The following is a 23,329-nucleotide window of genomic DNA, read 5'->3' on the forward strand; positions in this document are numbered from 1 at the left end:
ATGTAAACATTAAAAATATTGTTGATCATTTGTTAAATTTGCAGTAATAAAGCAAATTAAACATTTAAAAATTACTTTTGCTTTAGCATTTACTAGCATTCATTTTCTTTACTTTTATTTTGAAATGCTTCAGAAGAACAGATGAAGCCGATGAATGTGTTTCTGTTGAACAAATCAAAAGAATGTTAAAGAGCAAAGCAAAGGAAGATGGATCATTTTTTGTGAGGCCTTGACAAAGCTATACAATCCCCAATGTTTAATTTTATAGCACTATTTATACCATCTAGAATGAAATTCCTGCTGTTTACATTGTACAAGGGATTTTCTTTGTTGAAGATAGATCTTTATTCGCCATTCAGTTTCTAAGCAATGTGTATTTTGATATATTAAGCTGGATGTTTTCATGGTATAAACAGAATGCTGGTTCTTTTCTGCTTTTAAAAAATGAAGCTAACAATGAAAAAGCAAAACTGGCACGAATTTCATATAGTTTGGTTCACATCTAACAAAAAATCATTTTTTTCCCTTCATAAACAGTTTTGACAAACCTTGGCTTTGTGCATTCTCTCTCTCTCTTTTTCTTTAGCCATGATAAATAACTGGAAATGCTGTTTTTAAGTAAAGGAGTTTTCCTACAACATCTAAGCTTAGGGAATTGTGGAACAATGGATTCAGAACAAGTTAGGATCTCAAATGATGGTTATTATGAAGCTTGTCCTCTAACTATTTAAATGATTTGCTGTTTCCAATGTTCAGTCATCTTGGGAAACTGTAGTTAATTTAAAAATGAAAGTTTCCAGTCTCTATGTAGCTGTAAAAGAGATGGAAAAGTGAAGGAGATTGTATAGGCAAGAAATAATGGCTCCACATTAAGTATAAACTTGACTATCTGCTGTAGGACCTGTCATCTTCTAAGCTGTATCTAGTAATATCAGTTCTTATCTACATTATCTCTGTATTCCAAACTGAATGCAGGCCATCTAGATCAGAGTTTTTCCAACTTGGCCATTTTAAGATCTGTGGACTTCAGCCCCCAGAACTCCCCAGCCAGCATGGGAGTTGAAGTCTACATGTGGGAATGTGGAGGTCCCAGCATGGGATTTGAAGTCCAGGCATCCTAAAGTTGCCAAGTTTGAAAAACCCTGATCTACTGTAGAGTAACTAATCAAAGGTTAACCTTCTATTTTTACTATAACATTCTATATAGTATACAGCACAAGTTTTAGCAGCCTGTGCCTCTTAGCTGATGAACTGAGTATGGGTTGCAGGTGACAAATGGTGTGGCATCTCATAAAACATTTCCTCTTCTTACTACAGAAAAAGTACAGAAGTACAAGTAGCAGTTGGACATTTTGCAGATTTGGTCTACCCCTGGCTTGCACGAGTGGATGACGGCAGCAAATGGCTCACTAGTTCCTTTTAAAATTAAGCCTCTCTTGCCCATGTAACCAAAGCATATTATCTGTAGCCGTTATGGTTCATCGAAACGGACTGGTATGGTTTCTATTGAGAGTGAGGGCTAAAGGTTGAATTTCAGGTTAAAATAAAAGTCTTGGTGGAATAGATGGCGACTGAAGAAAAAACAGAAAGGGAGCACGATGGATGCACTCACACAAGCAAAGCACGGTTTATTTTTTACCATAGCGGTATATAAACCAGAATTTTCTAACTGCACACAACATCCTGAACCAAAAAGCATGGCTCACTAATTATATTCAAATTCATGCAACATGCGCAGCTATAACCCCACATTACAGCTTAGCACAATGTAAAAACAAGGAGGGAGGGGGGTCTTTTTGCAAAGCAATATGCACTTGTCCAAATTCCTCTTTTCCAGATCCTCAATTTTCCACTAAAATATTGTAGCTTTGATTTAGGATTTTTTTTTTTTTTTAATTCTGTATCGGGGCCAGTAACATATACTCATTACATATAAACTATGATAAATGTCATTATTTTCAGTCAGCATCAAGTTAATATAGTTAAAACCAACTGTCATTAAGAGCCGGGCTCTAATCTGCTGGCAGGAGAACAAAAACAAGAAACTCTTCTGGGAAGTTAATTATTAAGCATATGATAAAAACCTATTATCTTTAATAGCTAAAAGATAAGAAGTCTATTAAGGATGCTTTCTACAATGAAGCTCTGCTGGTTCTTGCTAGTTAAGGAGCTGGTATTCTTTCCTGATTATTTAATGCTATAACCCAGGTGAGGAAGAAGAATGGCCTACTGCATCATTTCTATATTTAGCAAAGCTCTCCAGTAAATTGCACTAACAATATACTGACATTTACACAATCTGTCTCAGGCATATCACACTTCATCAATACTAAATTCCTCTGGCCATTTACACAGCAACTGATATAATTGCACACAAGACTTGTTGGGAGTGTATTTTCCAGGTCCTCAGAAACCCTAGGAGGAATTTTATAACTGATGGCTGCTTAGGCAGATATTAAATTTGCAAATGTTGTCTCATGTGCTTGCATTTCACCTGACTCGAGAAGGAAAAGGAAGGTGGAAGATGAATGTTTATTAATGTAGCAGCCATCAGAAAGAAGAGATATTAGTTGCTCATGTACTTGTAAAACAATTGTCCCTTTTAGTGTTTTAGCAGATTGGAAGACTATAGAAATGAGATCAAGATGGATATTTCAAATTTTTATCTTTAAACAGATCCTCACATCTCATTGGGCTCAAATCTTTCATTAAGCATGGTTTGTTATAACTCTTGTTTGTTGAAAAAGCCATAGTGGTTTTGTTTACTTATAACGTTAAGCCACAGGGACCGAGTTCACACATTGCATTAAGCTGAAACCAGGCCAACCATATTTTGACTTAAACACAGTCCATGAATCAAGGCATTCAGTTTTACTATTGGAATTTCTGGCAAAAAAAAAAAAAAGCTTCCATTTGTTAATCTTTCCCCAACAGATGTTGTCAAATGGAACTTATGTTCCTAAGCTGATCTTAATGTCTTAGATATAAATAAATGGCTACAAATGGACTAAAATATAAAACTGTTTATAGAACCCCACAACATACATACCTGCACACAAAGGTACAGAGGAGATTAACAAATGTGGCTAAAATGGTTAGAGGCACCAAACTATCCCCAAGACATCGGGGAAAAAAATCTTTGTATCATTTGTAAATATTATAAGGATTATTTGTTCATATTGTAAGGGATTTTAGGCTACTTACAAATATTTTCTTCTGGAAATATTTTGTGGTACTCCTGAGAGGACTTTGGGGAAAGTTGTGTATTTTGTATTAAATAATAATGGACATTAGTTAAAAAAAAATATATCTCCAAATGATTCTGTTAATACTGCCTCCCTTCCCCCAAGTTGCAATTTGTTTATCTAATGTTCTGGTCAGTGTGATGCACCAAGCTTTGGTTTCTAAAATGTCACTTTGGATTTGGGGACTAAATCAAATTAGAGAACCTCTGATTTAGTTAAAATCACAATTGACAATCTCCCAAATTGGGGCTGAATCAATAGGTGTACTGCTGTATGGTACATTTATACACACTGAGACCATAATCTGTAATAGCTGTTATGGATTTTGCCTCTTAAGCATACAATTGTATTAACTCTCATTTGCAAATTATTTAATGATCTATTTGTACCACTCATGTTAAATCTTCCTGCTGCTTTTGCTATTTTTACTGAATTCTTTTTCCACGGAGGTCAACCAAAATGCCTGCCCCAAACTGGTACTGGCTCTGGGGATATAGCCAAGCATTTAATTATTTTTTGCTTTAAAAAATTGCAAACATATTATTGCTGTGAGATAATACTTGATTATGTAAAGAAAGCTTTTCTTGCCATTCTAAGCAGTTCTCATGATGATGAAAGTATTTTTTTTTCTTATTTGCTAAATCATAATAGCTAAGCTAAGTCAACTCTGCTTAATACTTAGATGGGGAACCATCTGATAATTATGGGCCTGCCTGAAAAAAGTCCCAGAAAAAGGCAGTTGCAAAGCACTTTTAGGGAAAAAGAAAAAACTGTACAGATAAACTCATTGAGAATCAAGTTTAACTTGAGATCTTTGTCTTTACAATGAATTGAAAACCAGTCAATTGCCCAATGTGGTAAGCTTATTGACTGCTCGTTAAAGATTGTACAACTTCAGTTGAACTTAATTCATTTACTGGAATGAGCTATTGAAGTGAAGCAGACTTAGTCCAAATGTTTCTTACCAGCAGTCCCATAATTTCATTAATTAATATATTGACTGATTGATTCAGTCATTTAGACTCCAGGATTCCTAATTAAAGAAGTGTTAGTAAGATCTGGGGTAACAAAAGCATCGATAAAAGAAATTGCCAATCAGTAAAAATGTGCTGTATTTCTTTTTGATTCTCTTTGTATCAGTGAGCGAATATCTTGACTCCCTAAAAGGATATTCTTTAAAAGATTTGTCTGTGTTACTTAACTTTATAGTATCACTAGTAATATATATATATAAAATAAGATGTAAATGATGGGTTTACCATATGGGGCCAAGTGGCCAAACACCTGTGACCTTTAAAAAACATCTTCAACCATAATTGCTTTCAACAAATTAAAAAAAAAAAAATCAAAGTCTGGCTAAAAGCTATCTTGCAGACATTACACCAAGTCCAGTGGTATACTATCTTGATTGTCAATTAAGTTGGAACCTATTTGGTTTTTTTAATTACTCTACAACAGTACATGCTCCCTGCCTTTTCTTTGAGTTTTAACCAGTCTCATACGATAGAACCTCTGCAAAAAGAAAACCAGTGCAATGATGGACTGATTGAAAAATGGCATCCTTCACTTTTACTGTGACACCATACAGTCAGTGGTTTAACATCATTTTTTCCATCTTATTGTTTTAATATTAGGCAGCCCTTAATGGTGAGCAGTCAACGGACTGACACACATACAGAACAAGCCCTTAGCCTCTTGCTGCAAATTATAGCTGATTTTTACATCTGGCAGTTCTAGCAACATATACTGAAAACCTTGATGATCTTCCATTCCCACATCTGGAAAGCATTGCTATAGAATTGTAGCCTGGCCAATGAACTAAATAGCAGGATGATGTCCTGACCTGGAAGTCACTGTTTTGATATAATTAAATCTTAAATTAAAATAAATAGGAAATGTCCATTTATTACTGAATTGCATCATGTGCCCATTTCTGCAACCTTAATGCATGTTTCCATATCCCAGATGGGATAGGATAGGAATATTATCCTAGTTAAAGAACCTACTTAATAGAGCAAAAGCCATACTGTAGCATAATCCAACTTGTGGTTATTGGCATCCTAAGGATAGCTTAAGAAAGTAGCTAGAAAATCCTTCATGAACATGGGTAAAAGTAGATGTCTTTTAAGGTAAACAAGGTTAGTTTTAACTATAGCCAACTAAGAATGCAGAAGTAGATTTTAGAGAACAATCTTTCACAGCAGAGGCAGAGCAATATATTTTATTTTATTGTATTATTAAATACTTTTCTGTTAATATAAACTCAAGGCAACTTACAACAACTAAAAACTACAGAACAATCAAATAAGTACAATTAAAATTCAAATCATTATCATTAAAATCATTTAACATTTAGAAGCTTGATCAAAGAGGTGTGCTTTGTCATCTTCCAAATACTGTCAGGGTTATATTATTATAAAATCAGGTTATATACTGCCTTCTTTGCCTAATGCTAGTGTGCATATAATATAAAAGATTATTTGGCTGTGTGCAGTGGTGATAAAATGTCAATAGTTGTGTTGCCTGTCAACCCCAGAAATGTATTTTTATTTATTTAGTGTTGAATTTATGCCCTGCTTTTTGGGCTTATTCCAATACTTAAGGGGGCTTACAGCAATTTTGAAAAAGTATAAATTATTAAGAGCTTGGTGGAAGAGGTGTCCAATTCCAAATATTGGGAATGTCATGGGTACCACATTTCCTTCAGGAGAGTATTCCTTAGCCCAGGAGCCACAAAGGGGGAAATGCTTTCCCATGTACCAGATCACCAAGTTTATGGTGGTGAAACATCTTCAAGAGGGCCTCTTCCATTTCTCTAAACAATTAGCTTCATTCAGTCACCTACTGCAAATAAAGTCTGGGATTTGCAGAATTTGGTGTACAAAATGGCTACAAATTATGGACTGAAGAACATTTCAACTGACTCCTAAGCATTAAGGGATGGAAAAACTCATGGGTACAGTACAGGGAGTGCTAAGCCAGCATTCACTGTGGGCGTGGTAATCTTTGTCAAGATGAAGTTGATTGCCCAGCCAAAAAGCTGTTTTACTGGTGACAAAAGGAATTGTGTAGCAGTTCCTGACTCAAGAGAACCATTTATATGCTTCAGCTTGTGCAGCAACTGCCAAGATGTTAAATCAGCAAGAAAGATGCTTTTTTAAATAACAACGCATTACATAATATCTTTAGTACTGTAGTGCTTGTAGTATACGGAAATGGTTTTATTCCAGTATTCTGTGTTGCCTTTCTCATTCCTATTTATTGCAGCAACAATGTACCATAGGGCCGGAGGGACAAATTCATTTTGATTGTAAAATCCCATTGACACTAATGGAGTTTTATATCTAGAAAGAGCTTGGCACAATGTCCTTAGGTAGCTTTTGTCCACAGTTAGTATCAGAATTGGTTTTCTCTTGGGAACAGTTGCAATTAAAGATTTTTTACAAAGGAAGAACACAACAAAACAAAGCCCACCAATACTTTGCTTGCATGTAAGTGTACAATAACGTACAATAAAAATTAGTAGATGTTGCTGAAAAAAAAATGCATTGTGACTCGAAACCCTTTGCAAGCACTCTTGTGGATCAAAAAGAGTTTCCACAACTGGAGGTTTCTTCTGTTGAGATCAAGAGGATTCCATGACAGCAGAAGGATGATTCCAAAATCCACTTCAAACCTTTTCTGCTGCCACTTGGAGGGATGAAGCCATTCAGTCTTTGAAATTCTTAGCACGTGGCGGTGGGGGTGGGGGTGGGGGATTTCCACATGCTCAGGAGCACTGCTGCATGGAAGCAGTTTTCACTGGATTTTGTCTTAACTCTCTAGTGAATTAAACAAATGACCCCACCCCCCACCCCCCAAGATGCTTCTAGCTCTCATGGAGATCCCAGATGGGATTTACTTCTGAGCTGTTTTCTCTAAGAAGGAGTAATATTCTTTTCTCTCTCTTGCTTCTAATAAAGAAATGACTTGAAGTGGTAAAAAAATATAATCATACTATTCTGTCCTGCTTTCCTGAAGGCTAGCTGCTGTTTTGAGGATGAACTATTTAGTCCAACAATTTATTTTAACCAGTTCTCACTAACTGATTAACTTAACACAAGAATTGATGCTGTCAATGATGGGCGATGTTTGTCAGATGCTCTGAAACTTTTACATTATACCTTATGCTGGTCACAGACCAAAATAAAAACTGCTTGAATAGTTCTAGCTCTCCAGGGGATCAAAGACAGGTCTTTGCTAGATCTATGTAGAGATACCAGTAGGTACTGGTAAATATACAAGAATACCGCTGAATGTTTGGTATTTGATTTTTTATGAGAATCACTTCCAAAAAGGAAAAAAGAAAGAAGAAAGAAAGGAATGAAACATAGTTCAGAAAAGTGAGCATATACATTATTTATAAGTCAGAAACCTTACTTTTTATTTGAAGATGTCTTAATGGGCATTCCTATTAATGAATACTAATAAATAGGGAATACTAATAAATCCACTATAAATTGGATTAACAATAATGTGGAGTCCTTGGTGCTCTCTGAGCTTGGTTGTTTGATTGCAGGCATTTCATTGCCCAACTAGGTAACATCATCAGTGCTAGTGAGTGTGGGGTTTGCTCCGTTTATATACAGTAGCTTGCCCTGCCAGTGTTGGTGGAGGTGTGGTTTTCTCTTGGTAGTTCCTTGATTAGAGTATTGTTTTCTGCTTGATTGTTTGTCTGGTGTTAATTCCTGCTTCTCTGGTTCTTGGTTGCTGGAGAGGATGTATTCTGGTCTTTCTGCTTCCTTCTTAGCTTTTTTTTTTATTGTCTCTTTTGAATGGTGTGTAAATGTGGTTTATCTCTATGTGTCTGTTGATGGCTGATTTGTCTGAATGTCAAGCTTCCAGGAATTTCCGAGCATTTTTGGATTCAGCTTGGTCTAGGATGCTCACAGTTTCCCAGTTGAAAGTATGATTGAGTCTGTCCATGTGTTGTGAGATTAAGGAGTTTTCAGCATGTCTTCTGACTGCTAGTTGGTGTTCATCGATGTGCTCTGCTAATCTTCTGCCTTTCTGTCCTACATAGTGGCTGTTACAATCCTTACACTCTATGTTCTCTTCTGTTGGTAACAATAATGTTTCAACTTAAGAATTATGAAACAATATATACTCGCAGATTTGTATTTGGGTGTCAGATAACTCAGTCAGTCAGTCAGTCAGTCAGTCAGTCAGTCAGTCAGTCAGTCAGTCAGTCAGTCATGCGTGTGTGTGTGTGTATATATATATATTGATTTAAATTGTTTTACCTTAATAAGGCTGTGCAAAAAATTAGAGAGTGGTGTTTTCCAAAGCAGAACACTCCTCAAAGGACTAAAGTAGCCACATCTTCCAGAAAGTTTGGCATGGCTGCTTCAAAGGCTTTCCTGGTTGTCTGCATGTGGCACATCCAAGCACGAACACTTTGCTTCACAGATGTTCCCAGTGGAAGTGCTCGTCTCTGTACAGCTGAGGAAAACCTTTGAAGCACCCTAGCTGACCTTCCTGGAGGATGTGGCTGCTTTAATACTTCGAGGAGGATCCTTTTCTTGTAACAATGAAAAGCATCCCTTTCAAATGCAGAAACTAAATTGTGGCCTGGAATGTCAGTTGCTCTGTTCTTTTAGCTCCTTTGAACATATATGTCTAGTCTTGTATGTGCATTACTCCCATGCACTTCAAAGAAGGGTTTACACTCAATAGAACTGTGATCAACAAAGAGACAATGATAACATCAGAAGAGATTCTTCAATATATGTAACAACAACAATAGACTGTCCCACTTTTCTCTCCTCTAATGAGTTTTCAAAACAGCATATAACTAAATAATAAAAGCATAAACCCTTAGCCACTGATTAAGAGAAGGCTTTGACTCATTATCTAGAAACCAGAAGAGTGGAAGGTGGATTCCGTACCTGAGGGAGCAAATTCCATAGCCTGGGGCAACACAAGAGGCATATATATGAATAATTGGTGTGCCTTGTAGAAATATTAATATTCTCATATTCCTTGCACGAGCATGTGGAGAGAGAAATCATCAGAGAAACTGCCTGCGTTTATGTTCCTTATTATAAAAAATAATTAAAACATGAACCAGCAGCAAATCAGAATGGAAAAGTCTGTAGTTGTTTTGCCCAGGAGAAAAGCATTTTTCCATTCTGGATCCTGACTGCCCCTTCTGCTTGGCATGGTCTCATACGTAAATGACTGGCTTTTTAATCAATGCCTGATCCATTTATTAAATTAAATTCTGAAGAAAATCTTACACTAAAGAAATGCCTCCTGCGTCTCCCCCCCCCCCCCCCCGTTTTTATTAACAGGAGCTACTATTGCATTATTTTTTTTTCCTCCATGTTTTGGGCAAACTTTAACCAAAGACTATGATAAGTCTTTCGAAACTCCATATTTCTTTTCTCCTGAGCTGCTGTATGGTGTTAATTGCAGAAACCACATCCTTTGGCCTTATAATTGTTTTGTGCATAGATGTTGCTGTGATTACCCTTCAGTAAAACGCAAATTCTTTGCATAAAAGACAGTCTCTTTATTTCATATATTTTGAGGCTATAAAATGTTGGGGTAGACAGAACATCCCACTGAATATTTATGATTGACTCTCTGAATTAGTAAAGCTCCAGGATACTCAATATATTTGTTCTTGGGGTGTAGGTCACATCTATTATGCTCCATGATCCATGATTATCCTCTTGGGTGAAAGTTTCTCTATACTAATTTTATTTAGACATATTGTCTGAGTTCACTTCCTACTAAGCTAATAATTCCATTTGTTTCCTGTTGAATCAAACAATGGCATAACCATGTCATTATCTCCTAGAATCATCTCCAAGAGCCCATCAGGTTCAGACCTAGCCTTTGTAAGAGTTAAGTAAGGGTAGTTAAGCCATCAGTCTGCTCCTGGCTTCCCTTGTCATTGTTACTATATGTAAAGAGGTCACAAAAGCCTTGACTTGTGGCTTGAATCCCTTCTACACATGAGGGCTGTGCTTGTCTGAGATCAGTGCTGCCCTTGCATGTCCCAATGATACTATGAAGTTTCTAGTAGCCTTTACATGCTGAGCCAATTCACTTCAGAAGTGAATTGTCTATTGATGCTTCAGAGAAAGGCAGCAAAGACAGCTGGGTCTCTATCGGTGGGAACTCATCTTGCCACTGGACTCCTGGGGTTTCCCCTCCCCTCCTGCTGTGAAATGCGCCATGTTGCCTTGCTGCCTTTCTTCCATTGCCTTCTGGTCCGTCAGTGGTCTGTGGCTGGCTGCTGCTTTTCCACTTTTTTCCTCACTGCAAGGCGCAAAAGGAGCAGGCAAAGTCCAAGAAAGCAAGCGAACTTTTAGATAGCTGCCGTTTTAGTGCCATCCCATTGGCCAGTTGGAGTAAAGAAAAATGGAAGTACTTTTAGAACTTCAGAAAACTGGGGAAATATGCTGCTTAAAGACTGGAGAGTGAAGTTTCACTGGGTAAACAGTTACTATTCAAAGAATGCATGCAGATACCTAATGCAAAGCACAGCCTACCCTTGTGTTAAATACTTTTTGACATTTATGCTATGCACACTTCCAAAATGATTCAAAAGTAGTAGCTTGTCTCCACCAACCTAAAAAAAAAAGATGGCACTAATTTAAGGAATTAACTTATTAAAGTTAATGTAATTATTAAAACAGTGGTACCAATATTTCAGGCTTGGATAGAAGCATGAAAAAGGGAATATCACAGAGCACTGTCCTTACACTAGATCTGAAATCCTTCCTCCAAATACAATAGTTTTCAATGCCATCATAGCCTTTATTAACAACATCGTTCCTGACATCTTATCCAAATGACTTCAGGTGCTGTTTTAATATTATTTTCTCCTGACTTTTAACCTACTCAATCCAAGGGGCTGAGTTTGTCTCTTCAGAGAGAGACAGAGACAGAGACAGAGACAGAGACAGAGACAGAGACAGAGACAGAGATCTCAGAATTAGCCCTGATTCTTTTTAGTTTGATCATGCAGCATAAGAATATCTGGTATCTTGCAGTGGCAGCAAGAAAGACATTTTCTGAAACAAAGTGGTAAATGTGAATTTCTAGTCTTTCACATATGGAATTTCATTTAGCTCCTCAGCAGGTTAATCTCCTTAGAAGACTAAAAATATTCAGTGTGCCAGATTCCTTGCATCTTCCTAAATAAAGTAAGAATGGTAAGTATTTTTAAAATACATGTAAGGGTGGGTGAATCTGTATTGTATCGTTTATAATCCTCTCTAACAAGAAACCCTCAGTTGGCTTTTGGGAAAGGAATAGTATAGGAGAAGCAGCTGGAAGTCAGGACATTCAGAAAGTGGGTGCAAACACAGCCAATGAAGCTTTTGGCACAAGTCCTTTTTGCAGTAATACATGCTCTGTAAATAGAGTTAGTCCTATTCGTCATCCCTTTGCCCTGCCACTGGCGTGGCACTCCCATATCCTTTGTTTTGGGAAAATATGCCCTTGCCATTTTGAACTCAGAGGATCAGAAGGTGTTTCTGTAGCAGTTAAGAGGGAGCCACAATTTGCTCTGGTGACAAGCCTTCCTTCCTGCTCTCATTATTCCTGAGGGGCCTTGAGAAGAGTCTGCACAGAGCATCAAGCATGTTAGGAACAAGCAGGATATGCTCTAGTGCAGCCTCTACTTCCCACTAGTTTTTCCTTAAGCAGCCAAGCAAATGACAAATAAAGCCTTGTTCCAATTCCAGTGCAGTACACTACAAGAGGATTCTTCTTCTTCTTTCTTCTTCTTCTTCTTCTTTCTTCTTCTTCTTTCTTCTTCTTCCTCTTCTTCCTCTTCTTCTTCCTCTTCTTCTTCCTCTTCTTCTTCTTCTTCTTCTTCTTCTTCTCCTCCTCCTTCTCCTCCTCCTCCTCCTCCTTCTCCTTCTCCTTCTCCTTCTCCTTCTCCTTCTCCTCCTTCTCCTTCTTCTTCTCCTTCTTCTCCTTCTTCTCCTCCTCCTCCTCCTCCTCCTCCCCTCCCCCCAAACTAACCCCTTTGGACCCCAAGATTCCCTTTTCCCTGGGTTAGGATTTCCCTTGGTAGGGAATACTCCTTTTCCTTTCGTCTGTCCAGGCTCAAGCTTTGCGGGGAGTCTCGGCGTTGGCCTGCCTTCTGCAGGAAAGCCGTAACTTAACTCCTGTACCTTCTCTCGGATTATCGTCCGGGGGACGCCCAGGGAATCGCCTCTGCCCGCTCTGGGGTCGATTAAGCTGCAAGTCACAGCCCGCCCACCCGGGCGAAGTGGCTCCGAGTACGCGCTGCCTCTTTCTCTGCCGCACAATGGTTCGCATTGACCATTTATTTACGCCGTACAACAAGGCTGCTGTTCGCTCAGTCACAGGAGCCTTTTCAGCTAAGACGCCGGGAGTAAGGCGCGGGTGCCGCTGGGGACTCTTCAACCCCGACTTCGCCAGCCGGCGCGCCCGCCCCGCCAGCTCCGCGGTTCACGTCTCGCGCTCGCGCTCGCGCTCTCTCTCTGCAGCAGGACCCAGAATTTGGCCAAACGCCTGAGCCGGCTGCGAGTCTCACCTGAGAGAAGGGGCGAACTGCCAGCTTATCCCCCTGCTATATGTAGGCGGCTCCCTCTTAGCTGTCCAATCAGAAGGGAGCTGGGAAAACAAATAGATTGGGGGCTGGAGATCCCTGGCTGGGGATTGCCCGCGGCGGCGATTGGGGGGGGCACGACTGGGAGCGGTGGAGCAATGGCCAAGAGGTAAAGCGCGAGCTGCTGCTGCAGCAGCAAGCGAGAAAGAGCGGGGGATTTCCGCGACCGTCTTCTGAGGCAAGACGGACCTCAAGGCGGGATGGCCGGAGGAAACGCCGTGCTCACAATAGGGAGACGAGAAAGAGATGCAGGTTCCTAATCCGAGACGCGCTTGTTTTGCAGTTCACAACAACTGAGCCCGAAGTCTCGTTGCTTTAGGGTGTGGGGCAGATAGATAGCCGCGAGCAGCTGCGCCTCCTCCTGAAAGCTGGAAACGCTTTATTGCAGCTCACCCAGCTGACTTCGGCTAATCTCGAAAAAGCTAAATGGGGTCGTACTTGGATGGGAGACCACTATGAAATCTCAGCCCTGTGAATTAGACTGCGGGCAGAAGGCTGGATCGCTCCATGCAGTCACTATGGCTCCAGCTCGATTCCAGAGTCTATACTGAAGTCTTTACTGAATCAATGAAAAGTGAGCGAAAGTCTATATCTGAAGCAGCATAGAATGAACACAGATTCCCCCCCCCCCTCAGAAGCCATTCAGTGTCTCCAGTCCGCTTACCCACGCCTGATTCATAAAGGCGTGTTGTCCCCCTCCCTCCCCCTTTAACCTTAGAGGGCTGGAGGCTGTTCCCCCGCATTTCCTGTCCTTCCGAAGCAGACTAGGGAGATCATCAGATCTCCCTTCGTCTCAGCCTCCCAGCCAGCCCAAACCCCGGGTGGCATGGCTACAGTCAGCATGGGAAGTGCAGGGGGCTTCAACCCCTTCTTTTGGATAAAATGAGAACTGCCCGTGAAAAAGTGCCGGTGGCTCACAAACCATTCGCACAAGGTGCGAAAAAGAGAAAGACGAGTCGGTGTGGGTTGGGGAAGATCGGCGACCCCCATCCCAGGAAATCAAGTAAGTCTGATTGGGTTCCATCATTTCACCATCCCTCTCCGATGCTGCTAAGATTGTCTGGAAGTCACGTTCTGAGAATCTCGAGTGGGTAACCAATCATTCTGGTAAGGGAAACACACTCTGCACATGCCTAGAGGTGATCTCTTCCGTCCGTGTCCTATTCACACCAGGATGCTCCAGGACCGCGCTTGCTAAACAGTGTTACTGACTTCTCTGTAACAACATTGCCTGAAGCCTGGACAGCAAGTTCTGGGACGTGTCCGCAAAGTGGGATCGGGGCCCTTAGGAAAGGCAAGACCGGCGGGCTGGCTCCGAACGGCGCGCCAGGAGGAAGAGCCCGTTGCCTGGGTCTTGCCTGGATCCATCGTCTCCCCTACCCGGAGCTCCCGCGGCCGCTTCTCCCCGCTCCCTTCCGCCTTGATTCGAGGCCGGAATCCTGAAGAAAAGGGGTGCTGTGTCTTTAAACGGCTCTGCGCTGAGCTCCCGGCAGGAGGCGTACCTCTCTTTAGCTTGTCCGCCCGCCTCTGCTCGGCTGCCGCGGCTGCTGCTTTCAATTGAGCTCCGCGCGCCGCCTCTGCTCTTCAGCCCCAGAGCCCGGTCCGACTACAGCAGCTCCGCGACTTTTTTGCGGAAGGACCGTCCCTTCCGCCTGCCCTGCTCTTCCGAAGGACCGACAAGGTAAGGGGACTTGCGCGATTTGGTCGGCCCCCTCCAAAACAACAGGCTGCTGTTTCTACGTCTCTGTGTGTTCCGTGTGTGTGTGTGTGTGTGAGAGAGAGAGAGACGGGGAAGGGGAAGGCAATAATCACCAAGGGCGAAGGAAAAGCACCCCGAAGAGACCGGGATGGACGAGTACGCCGGACCTTTGCGCGCAGCTACCTTGCTCAGCCTTCTTGAAAGCCCACCCAGGCAAGGGAGCAAGAAAAGCGACCGGACCAGCCAAACTCCTAAGCGAAAGCATCTATTTTTTAAAATTTCCCCCTCACCTTTTATTACTCGATCTATCGATCTTAGGAATCCCTTTCGTCCTCCTTCCCGCTCTCGCTCTTTCCCTCTCCTTCTGAAATCGTAAACGCACTTACTTGGAAACAACTTTAACAGCAATCGCCGCCTCCTTTCCAAGTCAAGGCCAGGGCTAAGCTGTAACTTTGCTGTCACCATCCAGCCCCCCAATCCCATCTTTCCCCACCCAGCCTCATGGCAAGCGAGCCCCCCTCCCCTACCAACTGGACCTTCACCATAGCCTTCCTCGAAACTGTCTGCTGGTTTTGTAAAGCGGGAAGCCTGGTTCGGAGCGCTGGAAGGGAGGCAGAGGGGCTCCGGAGCAGGGCTTACGACAGTCGATCTCTGCCTGCTTCTTTCCCTTGCCCTCCCTCATCCTGAAGCTTTCTTCTCCATAGCAACTGTGTGTGTGTGTGTGTGTGTGTGTGTGTGTGTGAGAGAGAGAGAGAGAGAGAGAGAGAGAGAGAGAGAGAGAGAGAGAGAGAGAGAGATGTAGCACACACCTCAGAGCCCGCTAAAAGACTTGTTCTATAGTCGGCAGATCTGGGTTGCTGGAAAGGTAGTGCCGTAGTTTTCACGACCGCGTTCGACTTCTCACTAGACCCGCTGGGTTTAGTAGGATTGCTTGAAAGTACGTGGGATGCAGCCTTTGTGCGGAAGTCAGAGAGGCGCCGTCCTATTTGCCATCTGATCGGCCACCAGCTAAGTGGCCTTGAACCCTGTTCTCAGTCTGACCTATCGCCAAGATACACCGAAGTACTTGGACTGAACCCAATCGGACTCAGCCGTTTTAATACATTTCGGCTTATCTTGGACGTATTGCCACCAAGGAGTCTCTACTCGGCTTAAAGCCAGGCATCTCTGTTTAATTGATATCTAGATGGGGCTTTTAGTTTGGGTGGATTGTGATGTACATATATTTTTAACCAGCCAAGCCAATTGTTTTTTAATATTGTGGTTTATAGTATGTCATATTGTTAAATAAATTGGGACTTAAAAAGCAAAACCCACTTTTGCTGAGTCTGGTCCCATAGCCGTGCTTTGAAAGGATCCAGCAGTCTATTCCCAACGATGAAAGTACGAATCAGAAGCTTCTTTGGGCAGCAGTAGGAATTAAGCATTGTACTAAAACAAAATAAAGTGTTGCATATTTGCAAAAACTTCATGGAATGGAGGATGGAGGCAAACCTGAGTGTCCATTGAAAAGAAAGAAAGCAGGGAGGCAGCAGGGACTTCAAGAGGAGGTGGCAGGGGTGTAGGAGTGATATATAGATCAAATCATAAATGTTTGCATTTCCATGGTTAAAAATCTGCAAAGAATTGCACTACCGTGGAGTCCAAAAAAAAAAAAAGTGTCTGAATGAGTAAATCTATCATCTCCTCAGCTCCTTAATTAGGATGCACATCTCTTAGGCAGCTAAAAATTAATTACCATCTTAAAATGCCATTAATCATGGGCTCGGCAGAAACGGAAGGACCGTGAATCTTTGGCTGAGCTAATAGCAGAGAAAGGGGAATCTATCGTTTGGTGGGAGTGGAAAACAAGTGAGTTGTGCAAGGTCCAGGGAATGTTTTAAGGGTGATAGCAATATCAACATTTATTTGAATTCTTTAGCTAACAGGAAGGAGGTGGCCTAGTTTACTTCAGCAAACCTGTGAGAGATCTCTATTGACCTACAGGCAGAATTGGAAGATACTGTAGAAGATATAAATTGCGTATTAAGAAAGAACATCTCAAAATATCTTGGCCACAGCAGGATATGAACCCTGCTGACTGCAGGGAGATTTTTTAAAAAAATATTTTGTTGCTAGAAGGGGGGGGGGGAAAGCCTCTTGGAGACTGAATCTGTCAAAGGCAGGGTGTAAATATATTGATGAGAAAGAGAGAGGTGCATCAAGCAAAGTAAAGACCTGGAAAGGCCTGAAAAATTGCCCACCTCTGTTATGTATATTTACCAGGATTGTCTGCATTTCAAGCCCCTCTACTGGGAATTGAACTCTTCAGCTACTGTGCTTTGTAGGGTGCACCTAGCTTTACAAGTTTATAGCCTTTCTAGTTTACTCAGATTATACTTGGGAATAAATCCTAATGAATTAAATGTGACTTAATTCGCAGTAGACATGCCTTTAGTCTTGTAAGGCCCTTGACCCAGATGGAGTCAATTTAACCTGCAGATGAAACACATTTTTCAAGCTTTTTGGTAAGCGTATATGTTTCCAAGAAAACAAACGTGACAAGCTGTTCTTTCCAGACCAACACAAGGTAGTAGTGGGGAAAATGCTGATCGGAAAGAATACAAAGACATGATCTCTCAACATCATGGCAACTCTCACTTAGAATACTACATACAGCTGGGCCTTAAAAAGCCTGACGTAACATTATTGTCCAGCACAGGCAGTTTTTGATTGGCTTCATGCTATTCACAGACCAGCCTTCTATCCTTGATGTTATTTTTATTTCCATTTCACCTGCGCACTTTGCTTGGGCAGAAAAAAAATACATTCTTTGCTAGGCTTTAAATATCGAGGAAGAAGAGTACATCAAGTTGCCAATGACACCCAAGCATGGAACTGAATATTTAAAGCTTCTCCTCTAGTCCATTGCAGTTCAGTGAAAGCAAGAGGCAGGAACAAGGAGCAGTTTCAAGGGACCTGTATCTGAAAGGAGATATATGACAGACCTGCCATATCTGGAAAATAGATTTAAAAATCAGTTCTTTCTGAGAAATATAATTAAGGTTCTGCATACCTCTTGAGGTACTTTCATTTTTTTTAAATTAACATATTTAAATATTAAAGTTTTTTTTTTTAATTTCTAGGACCAAAATGAATTATGTATTTCAGGAAAAGGCTTTGCTTGCAGAAAGAAACTTGCAACCATTGCAAGCAACCAGTTATAAGGTTTTAGCACCCTAAGTGTAATAATTTTTCTCTGTAATCTAAACAGCTTTAAAGCATATCTTGTGCAATCCTGAATTAAAAAAAGAAGAAGTGAGAACTTGGGGTACGGGGATAGTTTTATATTATATTTGAATAACCAATGTGAACTAGGTAATCAGAGTGGGTAGTTAAACTATTTAGTTTCTTTTTGTATCAAGAAACCTTGATAGGAAGGTTTTATTTTTATATTTAAAACATATTTTGCATGTATACACGGTCGGCATCTAGTAAGTCCAAATGTGTGTCGCTCTCCATGGTACTGAAAAGGGAAGGGACATTTAACTCTACTAAAATTCCAGCAGAGTAAGTTCGGTAGCTGTCCATGGCGATGATATCTTTCTGGTTCACACTCGTCCAACAAGAGCTGAGAGTGAAGAATATTGCAAAATGAAAATAGCTGCAATATCTCCTGCCAGAATTAAATTTCCTAGATAAAAGAATCTTGTGAGTCTTATATAATACAGTCAATTAATTAGATAGAAAACAAAGAAAATATACAAATCCTCATAAAATTAATAACAGATTTTCACAGGCTTCAAGTCTATCAGTGATTGTTAATAAAAGTTAAGATACAAAGTTTTTGAAAAGGGAAGTCTTACAAATGAAAGAAATATAGTCTTCAGTGAACTATATTGTCTCATCTAGGGACACCATATAGTGCTTAATATCTATGCACTAAAATACCTCAATATCAGCTTGGTTTTACCTTGTATTACTCATTTGATCTTGAATCAAATTAAAATATTATAAAATGAATAGCACATCCAGGAAACAGAGACAACCTCACACTGCAGTTTCCTGGTAAAACATTCCAGTTGTGTACTGAAGGGGTCGCTAGATCCCCTTCTTTTCAGTGTTAATACTCCCCCACCCCCAGTCCATTTGATTGAATTGCCTGTTAGTCTGCAGAAGTAGCCATTGCTGATACTTACTTTTGACATCATTGTAAGATTTCCAACTTTTAATATTAAAAAAAAATATCCCAGGATTAATATGTAAATTTCAGTTAATCTGCAGATGAGATAAATACCTTAATAACAGAAAGTTATTATGATTTGCTTTCCCATGATACAAGCTTTAACAGTCATAAATCTTAGTCATTTCATGGCATAGAACAGCTTTCCCCATCTTGCCATTAAATCCCCTCAGCAGCATTACTGGGGGATTATGGGAACTGTAGTTCCATACATATGTAGGGTACCATATCAAAGAATTGTGTCACAAGAAGTTCAGTTTAAAACAAATGCATCAAAGGTGCAACCTATCATTTTCAAATCCAGTTGATATTCTCCTAGATGAATCAAATTAATCCCAGTGATTTAGATGAATCAAGAAACAAGATAGAGTAAGAAGAATCAGATTGTATTTTTCTTGGTGCAATTGGGTCTATCCTTCCTTCATCCTGCAACCTTAGGCAGAGATAGTCGTACTGTACATATGGATCTATGATTCATTTATTAGACATCTTGATTCGTAGAATGTCTTTTAGATCTTCTTCTGCATGGGGGGGGGGGTGTCACTTCCAGACAGAAGATTAATCTCCATTTACTGTCATGGGACAGTAATAGAAATTACCTTTCTCTCTCCCCTCTCCCCATAATCAGTGCTTAATAATTTGAATGACAATGTCTTTCAAATAATACAAAAAGATGGCATTCTCCACAAAGGAGTTTTAATGAGTCCCCTTTTTCCCCACTCAGTTTTAATTTTTTTTTTAAACTCAATTGTATTTCCTATTGAAATATGACTAGTAAATATATCTTTAATCTGATAATTGTGTGAGAGAGTGAGAGAGAGCAATGAAAAAAGAGATGAAAGGTTTCTCAGGTTACTCTATTCAGCTCTAGACAGGATGAAGTTCTATTAAGTTTAACAGTATCTAAAAACTTCCAGGTACCTATCTGTCTTCTACATTAGTAAGACTTTACTAAGAACTACAAGTCTCATATCACTGAGCCTGGAGAATGCTTTTTATCTCAATAGAATTACTGGGGGTGATGGGGGGAGTGCCATGGAGTTGAATCACATGGGAAATATTGCATTTATATGATGTTTCCAGTCTTATGTGGTTGTTATAAAGGTTAGGAATTTAAAAACAACTTTTGTAATAGGGATACAAATGAGAAGAGGGTTAAGAAATGTGGAAAAAAAGTTTCCTTCACTCATTGTTATTTCTGATAACAATTATATACAGTATATGTCTACTTGGAAGTAAGCTTCCTGGGTTCAGCATAACCTTCTTCCAGGTAGTCTAACATCAGACTACAGCCTCAGTTGTACTTAAGTGTTTTATTCTGGCCCTCAGTTTTCCTGTGTGTTTGTGCACTACCGTTGGTGAATGGACTGTTGGAAATGAATAACACTCGTGGAAAGAAAATGCCTATTGGTTCTTTGTGTACGTTTAGAATCAAGAGAAGCGTCATTTTCCCCAGCTCTTAAAAGGATGTTCTGCCACCCATCAGTCAGCGGTGACTTAATTTTGATAGAGGGATCTTGTTTTCTCTCCATGCTAAGCCTGAAACTGCTGATACTGAAATCGATCCGCTCCCAGTTTCAAGACTTTGGGCTGAAACTGACGCCAGTCCCACTAAGATCCCATTGGAGCAATGCTGAGAAGGGCCCAGAATGGGACTTTGGCTCCAAACAGGTGAATACGGGATGCAAACCTGTGTCACTCACATTCACTTGACCCAGACTTCCGTACGCTCTAGCCCCAGTTTTGGCTGTGTAAGACCAGAGATGCAGACCAATTCGAGATAACTGTGAATTGCTCATCACCCAGAAAACAACAGGTTATTGGAAGAAAATCTCCCAAATGTGAGGCACGTCATTACAGCCACGTTACTTTACATATATATATATTTACTCCAAAAGGTTGGGATGGAATCGGTTGCTTAAGAGAACCGGGGAAAGGCCGCCTAGCTGGCGGCCTCAAGACGAGAGGAGCTGTCTCCGTTTCTCACACTTCATCTTGGCTGCGCGTCAGAAGCTGTGCGGCAGTTCAGTGGAAGGGAAACCCATCGGCCAAGCAAGCGCCCGCCTCTTGCTCGGCGGCGGTTTCGCCCGCTCGGATCGCCTACTGATCTCTCTCTCTTGCCCCCGCCCCCCACCTTTCGCTTGTCTCCTAGGTTCGCCCGGCTGGCCAGCGCGCCAACATCTGTATTTGGATTTCTCCCGGATTCCTCTCTCCCTCCTTCAGCTCCCGCTCGCTCGACTACCATGGATGTCCCACCATTCCTTGCAGTTGAAGGCTGCTCCTTGGCGCAGTGAATGAAGATCATGCAAGGTTTGCTCGCGGCGTTGGGAAGCGGAGAGTCCCTTGCCTCTGTGTGACCATGCCGTGATCGCGTCTCAGGGCCAAGCACTTCTACGGCTCCTCGGCGCTTTACCCGACCGCGGGGGAAACCTGACGCTGAAGCAAAGGGGGCCGAAAGGGAAGCGGCGCGGGTGTGCGTAGGAAACACCATGAAGATTATTTCCCCGATTCTAACTCATCCAGTCTTCAGAGGCACCGTTCGGCTCCTGCTTTGCTTAATGTGGATTGGATATTCCCAAGGCACTACGCATGTGTTGAGATTCGGTAAGGCGGCCGTTTATTCTCCCCCCCGCCCCCCACTCGCTTTGCCTTATGTGTCCCCAGGATTTTGTCGGGAAAGGAAAGGGAGGTCGGAGGGAAGGGGAGATGAAGCTACTTCCGGGCGAATGGGTATTTAGTCTCTTCCCGGTTGCATTTAAGGTGCCCGTTCGATCCTCTGACTTCGAAGCAGAGCGGCTAACAAACGAAACAGGCGGAGGGAACCACTAGCGAGTAGCGGGGCGGGTTAGACTTCTCTTCAGAAAAGAAAAGAAGAAAAGCTGGCTTTGTGTTGTCTTTTCGGAGTTGCCGTAGGGTGTGTGAGCATCTGAGTTTTCGAAGCGGTTGGCTCGTTCTGATTTGGCAGGACCAAAGTGATTGTCCGTCTGATTCAGTCAGGCGCTCCAGAGTTAATCCTCACCCGGACAAAAAGGTCCCTCTCGCACTGTTTCCTTGGTTTACAAGCACTTAATCCACGGATCAACTGTTGGCGAACAGGCTGTACTGGAAACTCCTTAACGCTGCTTAGTACTTTCTTTCCCGCCCCAGTCCGCCTTCCTCCAAATTATCTGTGAAGGGTTATTTACTGATATTGAAAGGGTGAACCAGGCATCCCTTGAGCCAGGCAGGAGCATTACTTAGGAGGAAGTGTGCCTGAGGCTACAACTGCAATTGAGACCCCAGAAGCCAGTGGCAGAGGACAGGGGCCCTAAGAGGGACTGATAGGCAAGTTCTTTGGCAGAAGAGTGCCTGGATTGGGGACATCAATAGTGTGTCCTTATGTAGCCTCTCTGGTAGGCCCCTGAAGGTCAGGAGACTTTCTTCTGAAAGAGTTGCTGGAGGGCCGTGGCTAAGGAATAGTAATGGTTGCTGGAGGGTTTCTTTGGGGACAACTCAGTCATGACTTTTTCAAAAGGGTTTCCATCTCTCCTCCTGTCCCGCAGTCTTTGTCTTCCTTGATATTTAACAAACTGTGTGTGAACCCAAGCTTTGGAGGGTAGAGTCAATATGAGTAAAGCAGAAAATGTTGGGGAGGAAGGGTTCAAGGTCAGGCTTCTTGGCTTCACTGGCACTAAATATATCCAAGAAAAGTTAGTCCAGCAGGAAGAGAAACTTAAGGCTGAAACACTGGTTCCTATTGAAGTCAGCAGCTAAGCTCCTCTTGATCTGAATCATTCCGGATTGTCATCACCAGGGCAGTGAGGGATACATAACACTGGGATAAAGTTGTGCCTAATGTGAGGCATCTTTGTCTTCTGAGCCTTCTCCCGCCGCTGAAACAATCTCTTCGTAGTGGGCATTGACAATTCTGCTTTTTGTATGTGTCGGGCAAGATGGATGGTTAAAAATTGAGGAAGGAGCTCACAGCTGGGATCTGGGAGAAAAAGTGAGGAGATCACGTTGTAAAAAATGCTTGCATGGTCTTGAAGTGGCAAGCTAGATTATTCCTAGCTACCTTTCCAGTCTGTCTCTTCCTTCCCCCCTCCAAGCCCCTGCCCGTGATTCTTAAGTCACTTTGCTGTTAGCAACCATCTTCAGGAATGCCTCATTCCTTTGAATGAAGCACAAGGTGGTCCTGAAACACCTGTGGGGCATTGCTTGCAGGGAACTGACCCATAGCCTGCTTAAAGCACCAGGAAGATGAATGTTGCTTGTGATTGGAGTGCTGTCACTAAATGTGACTGAGCACTGACATCAGCTGGGCTTTGGATGTCAATATTCTGCTTTCCCTGCAACTTTCACTAGAGAGGTTATGTGGGGTTAATTAAAGATGCCTGTATGGGGAACTTCATCCCATTAGGCTTGTTCCAAGGGAGCATTTAGTCAAATATTGATTGACCGGACAATGGAGGTTACACTCCCTCTTTCTCCAAGCACTGGGATTCTTTGCAGGGTGCCCTTCTCAGACTTGTCCACTGAAAGATGGA

The 23,329-nt window shown here is 41.6% G+C and overlaps 1 protein-coding gene across 1 annotated transcript in view; it reads left to right on the plus strand.

The window, feature by feature from the left end:
* The window catches only part of GRIK2 (glutamate ionotropic receptor kainate type subunit 2), a 617,875-nt gene that overhangs the window by 111,504 nt on the left and 483,042 nt on the right, over positions 1-23,329 (plus strand). Inside the window, exon 3 of the mRNA XM_088138810.1 lies at positions 20,956-21,407. Coding sequence (XP_087994936.1) covers positions 21,293-21,407 — 115 coding nt within the window. The 5' untranslated portion in view covers positions 20,956-21,292. The remainder of the gene's footprint in view (positions 1-20,955; positions 21,408-23,329) is intronic.

Source organism: Python bivittatus, unplaced genomic scaffold (genome assembly GCF_059951505.1).
Source record: "Python bivittatus isolate LINGU-HERP-01145 unplaced genomic scaffold, Pbiv_v1 ctg000020_np1212, whole genome shotgun sequence".
Taxonomy (NCBI): domain Eukaryota; kingdom Metazoa; phylum Chordata; class Lepidosauria; order Squamata; family Pythonidae; genus Python; species Python bivittatus.